The sequence below is a fragment of the Echinops telfairi genome, unplaced genomic scaffold, assembly GCF_000313985.2.
Source record: "Echinops telfairi isolate 266 unplaced genomic scaffold, ASM31398v2 ScPeMD7_7469;HRSCAF=8507_0, whole genome shotgun sequence".
Lineage (NCBI taxonomy): Eukaryota > Metazoa > Chordata > Mammalia > Afrosoricida > Tenrecidae > Echinops > Echinops telfairi.
In genome coordinates, this window is record NW_022111372.1 from 45778574 (window position 1) to 45784994 (window position 6421).

The following is a 6421-nucleotide window of genomic DNA, read 5'->3' on the forward strand; positions in this document are numbered from 1 at the left end:
TTAATTAGTACCTTTAATATGATTTAACTAATAGACTATTTTATATTATTAGAGAGTAAATTATATATTTCAACTTTCTCCAAAATAACCATTAACTAAATTTCATGGCTTTTAAAGACAGTTGTTCAGTATATTGATTGAGCTCCAAAGTATGTCAGGAGGCATGCTTTTGGAGAAGAAAAACTAAACAGAATTTTGATCCTGATTTCAAGGAATTCACAGACTTGAACCAGAATAAAATGGAGTTTAATTATTATGGGACAGATGAGAGTTTGGAGAAGTGAAATGTAAAATTTGAATTAATATAAGATGATATACTCTCTCTGTTAAGAGCAATGGCATGAGTTTTATTATTACTGTAATTTTAAGGATGACAGAACTGAGGCTCAGAGAAATTAAGTGATATGTTCATGTCCACTAAATGAGTGAATTTATCAAACAACGTGAGCTTAAAATTTTGACCTTTCTGATTCTGATGCTTGATTGTTGTAATTAACCATCCTGTTTAAATATTAAGCAAAGACATTAAAGCTAAAGTAATGCAATGAGTATTTGCTATCTGGTCTAAGAACAATATGCCATGAGAAATTCCCATCCCTCATACTCTAAGTGGGTTTGCCCAGTCAACCTCAACACCAACATCAACATGAGAAGAAGAAATGACACATTAACCACTGACTTCATTTTCCTTGGACTATTTCCTGATACGGGAAATATCATCTTCCTTATTTACATCATTTTTTTTAGCTACATCACTGCTCTCTTTGGAAATGCCACCTTGATCCTACTAATTTGGGTAGATTCTCGACTGCACTCCCCCATGTACTTACTTCTCAGCCAACTTTCTGCCATGGACTTAGTTCTCATCACCACGACCGTTCCTAAGTTGATCACTGACTTCTGGGTGGACAGGAAAATTATCTCACAGGTGGGCTGTGGAATACAGATGCTACTGTATGTGACTATAGCAGGCTCTGAATGTATCCTCTTGACTCTGATGTCCTATGATCGCTATGTCGCTGTCTGCAACCCACTGAGGTACTCAGTCATCATGACCCCCAGAGTCTGCCTGCACATGGCTGTTTCCTCCTGGACAGCGGGATTTCTAGATTCCTTAATCCACACAGCATATGTGATGCATTTACCCATCTGTGACTCCAGAGAGATTGAACACTACTTCTGTGAACTCCTAGCTATCCTGCAGCTCTCCTGTGATGACACTTCTGTGTATGAAATGATTTTGTTTGTCACAGGAATAGTGTTCTTCCTCATTCCCTTTGGACTTATTCTGGCCTCCTACAGCCTCATTTTCTTGACTGTCTTCCGTATGAATTCTCAGAAGGGGAAGAAAAAGGCTCTGGCTACCTGCTCCTCCCATCTCACAGTGGTAAGTCTTTATCTAGGTTCAGGCATCTTTGTCCTCATGGTGCCTCCAGCCATGTACTCAGCAAAGAAAAGCCAGGCTGTCTCCTTGTTCTACAACATTCTCACCCCAATGTCAAACCCCATCATTTATAGTCTCAGGAACAAGGAAGTGGTGGGGGCCCTAAGGAAAGTACTGGGAATAATTTTCCAGCTAAAAGACAGAAGTTATTAGAGTGTTGACAATATATTTTATCCTAGTCTTTCACAAACAGAATTGATAAAAAATACTGAAAATTGTTAGTACCAAAATCAGCAAATAGACTATATCAAGCATGAGTTCCTATTACATTATGAACATTTAGACATTATTAGTAGATTAGACTAGTAAATGTCAAAACTAGCAAACTCATTCTCAAGAATCCCTTCTCTATTTTTATGTTATTTTATGACATTTTTAGTTTATCTCTAAACTAACTGAATAGGTATTTATTTATGACATAGATTATAACTTAAGATTCTACAAGCCACGCAGCTTGAGTCACTTTTGAACTACAGCATTTGATGCTGTAGTTTGCTGTCAACTCAATTCTAACTCAAGGACAGAGTATAACTGCCCCATAGGATTTCAGGGTTATAATGTTTATGGGAACAGATGGCAAGGACTTTTTCCAACAGAGTGACTTTGGGTTCCTGCTACAAACCTTTTGGCTTGCAAACTAGAGCAGTCACCAGAATGTAACCAAAAGCTCTCTGTGGGCTTGTCAATTCTACTTAGAGCCTGTCAACACATTCCAAGATTGCACATCTTAAACGGAGTAGACAACCTTATCTGTCTCCTTTGAAGCAGCTAGGAGGTTTGAACCACACCCATACTGTCATCAGCTTAACCCAAAGCACCACCAGGTCACATAAAGACATACTTCCAATCAATTTTGCATTTGTATATATAGGCATAAACATTTAAAAAGTGTGAAATATGCTCTCCAATACTCATTGCAGTAAAATTCACTATAGAAAGAAGCTGGAAAACACTCAAATGCCCATCAGTAAAAGAACAGATGATAAAACTCTGGTACATATGTACAATGGAATGCTAGGCATCCTTAAGAACAGCAATAAAACTATGAAAAACATTATGACATAGGCCACACCGGAAGGACTCACTGTGGAATCCCCACGAAGTGAACTGGGCTTTACCTCAAACTCAGTTGTACCCCTTGAACTTCAGGTTGAAACTGCCTTGTGTAGGAAGAAGCAGATGACCCCTATGCCAAGGGAATAGAACAGAGTGCAGTTGGACCTTGCTTTGGGTCTCTTGCTTTGATAGTGCAGAGTGAAAGATGTCCCAGGACAAGCAAATATTTACTATTTTAACCACGCCCCTTGCTATCTTATGGCATGATTTAATCTGGTAGGCATGATTCTGCCTTTGTGACTGTGTGATATTGGAAGTTTTGCCCTAACACAGACACCAACAATAATGTCCAGTCACTTATGAGTTTGATCATGTTTTATGATGTGAAATCAGCCTATATTTTTATAATTTCCTTTTATCAACAGTGTTTTAAATTATATATCATTGCCTAAATTAATGATGATATCAATAGAATTGCTTTATACACCATGGGGTTGCTTTATAATGATAATGCTTTCTATGAATGGATTTTGAGCTTGCACTTAATTCTAGCCCCAACCTAAGAACAATTCATTCTTAAGACATGGCCCTGAGTGCTGCTCATCCTCATGAAAAGATCACGGAAGCTATAGGGACTACTGCAAAATGTGGTGAAGAAACCACTTGGTGCCCAGCTAGCAGAAAGAATAGTGTCTGAGATCTTAAAGCCTTGTCTAAAACAAGCAGCCATCCAAATGAGGCATCAGCTAGGTCCACGTGGAAGGACATGAGTTTGTATATCCAAGGAGTTTAAATAATAAGACCCAAATTGCAATGAGGAAATGTTATCACAGCTTAAATTGCAAACACCAAGTTTTCAGAAGGCTGTGGATGACAGTGAAACCCCCAAATCCAGGATTTTGCAGGATCCCCTCATGGATTAAACCCCAGTGAAGCAATCCCCTCTAACCATAGAACAAGGAAAGCAATAGCTTTGCTAACAGCATGGTGGAGTTGACTGTGGCAGATGTAGTTAGGTTAGAATGCAGCACTGTACCATTGAATGTTCCCTTTGACTGATTTTAAAGTTGTTTCAGTTTTTAATATTTTTTGCTTTCTGTTTGATTGGGTTTTTCTATATTTTGTCTAGTCAATGCTGTTAGTTTTTTAGTTTGCTTGCTTCCTGTTTGTGCTTTGTATGATCTTCTGTGTATGATGTCCTGGATAGGTAGACCTACAGAGACAATAATTGTATTGAAAGCTACCTAAAGGTGCTGGAGGAAGTTGAGGCAGGGGGCATTAGAGGGGGAAGGGGAGCTAGCAACAACGGGTATGAGGGAAAAATATTCTGAATGGATTGTGATGATTGCAAAAAACTTCTTAATAAGATTGACCAATTAAATTGTATGTTATGTGAAGCATATGCAAATAAAATTATTTTAAAAAGAACACCTGAACCTGCATTTGGGAAAAGTGGGTCAGAAAAATTTTTACCAGGGGATTTTTCTTTTCTCAGAGAAGCAAATAATCCAATAACACTGCTATTTCTGTGCTAATCTCTCATGTCTCATACCTGAGTACTTCCTGTTCCCTCCAAGTGGGAGTCTGTTTGCCAACCCAAATTATGAGGAAGAAATGGCCTGTCTTACTTATTCATACCTACTTCTTTGCAGTTAGTCACAAGAAACTTAAAATGTTATTTTTAAAATAAATTCTATTGGGGGCTCTTCCATCTCTTATAACAATCCATACATCAGTTGTATCAAGCATATTTGTACATAAGTTGCCATCATCATTTTCAAAATATTTTCCTTTTGTTTGAGCCCTTGGTATCAGCTCCCCTTTTTATCCTCCCCTGCCCACACTCCCAACCACAAGGACCCATGGTAAATTATAAATTATTATTATTTTCATATATGACATGGCCCACTGTCTCCCTTCGCCCATGTCACTGTTGTAAGTCTCCCTGGGGAGTGGGGGTGGGAGACAGAATTATACGCCGGTCATTGTAGTCGGTTCCCTATTACTTTGGATGGTTTTATGTACAAAGCAACTACAGGATAAATGATAGCTACAAGGTGAGTTAAAAGAATCATAATGCTTGATCCCAAAATGTGAATGTCTCCTTCCCTCAGACACACTGCCTTCACAATAAGTCCACCATTCTGAAAGGTACAAAGAATGAAATAGAGTTTCCATTCCAGTCTGAGTTTCTGAGTCTGGAAGAATCGACTGGCACAGGAGAACCCTCAGTAAGTCAGAACATCTGGAAAAGGCATTCTTCCTGGTTTCAACCGGGAACACTGTGGAAGACACAGGGGAAGAAGGAATAATATCCATAGTCTGGACTCCATTTGCGGAAAGAGGCTCAGTCTTAAACCCTACACCAACCACTTATGTCTGCAAATATAATAATAAAATTTTCACTGATATCCAATATGGGGGTTAAATCAAGAAATAATAATTTTTATTGTTAAGATACCTAAAACATTTTAATCAATAAAATCAAACATTTTAGTTATAAAATCAATATTCCGTTCAGTCTAATGTGTCATTTACTCTTGCAAATAAAGGACAAATATATAATCCTAACTAAGTAATTTCCAAAACCATAATAAAAGCATAACAAAATAACTATTATAGTACAGAAATCATTCATACACCTCATGTACAACGATAGCTGCAAAAATTTAAAATAATGGTATTAAATGGAAAAAAATTCATAATAATCAAGTGGATATTATTCCGAAATGCTAATAATATCAAATACTTTGAGATATACTTAATCTAGTTAAACAGACAAAAAATCTCTAGTATCTTCCAAATTATCATTGGTTTCCCTACTGTTTGAAATTTCTTCTGTTCTCTTTTAATAAATATTTTGTTACAAAATTTTTCAATCATACAGAAAAGTTGAAAAACATTCTCAGTGAACACTTGTGTATTCACTACCAAAATTCACCATAAATATTTTTACTATAATTGTTTTATCACAGTTTTAACTCTCTATTCATTAACCATTTTATTCTTTATATATTTTAAAGTCAACTTCAGATATCAGTACACTTTCCCAAACGACTTCGTCCCCATACCAAAAGTTGACACTTTTAATTAGTTTGGTTTTTTTTTAACTTGAAATGAAAGTTGTTGCTGTTATGTGTCAGAGAGTTGGTTCCCACTCATAGGGCACTTGGTACAATGGAAGAAAACAATGCTCAGTCCTGAGCCATTCTCCCAATTGTACCCTTTGTCGCAGCCACTGTATCAACCCATCTTATCCAGGGTCTTTCTATTTGTCACTCCACCTTTATTTTACCAAGTGTGCTGTCCTTTGCCAGGGACTAGTCTTTCCTGATAGAATATCTAAAGTACAGGAGATGAAGCAGCATTCTGGCTGTACATGTTCAAAGACACATTTGTTTGTTCTTTTTGGACAGTCCACAGTACTTTCAGTATTCTTCTGCAGCACATTTCAAATGCAGTGATTCTTTGATTCTTCATCACTCTTCCTAATTCATTGTCCAAATTTCACATGCTTGTGAGGTGGTTCAAAATAACCATGCCTTGGGGTCAGGAGCACCATAGTCCTCATGGTAACATCCTTACTTTTCAACCCCTTAAAGAGGTATTGCTCTGCAGATTTACCTAATGCAATGCATCTCTCAATAGCTGCTTCCGTGAGCTTGACTGGGAATCCAGGCAAGATGAAATTCTTCACAACTTCAATGTTTCCTCTATTGTCATGATGTTAGCTAATGGTCTAATTATGAAGATTTGGGTCTTCTTTAGAATGAGTTACATCCTGTTCTGAAGGTTGTAGACTTTGATCATCAGCAGCAACTGATTCAAGGCCTCCTCACTTTCAGAAAGCAAGGTGTGTCATCTGCATACCATAGGTGGTTAATAAGCCTTAGATCTTGAAATGTCCTTTTTGATGATGAA

General features: G+C 37.3%; 1 protein-coding gene across 1 annotated transcript; it reads left to right on the top strand.

Annotated features, from left to right (window-relative positions):
• The first annotated feature begins 646 nt into the window (after positions 1 to 646).
• On the top strand, positions 647 to 1597 carry LOC101652339 (olfactory receptor 2T29-like). Its single transcript, XM_004697187.1, has one exon. The coding sequence runs from the start codon at positions 647 to 649 to the stop codon at positions 1595 to 1597; it is 951 nt and encodes a 316-aa protein (XP_004697244.1).
• Positions 1598 to 6421: the final 4824 nt, after the last annotated feature.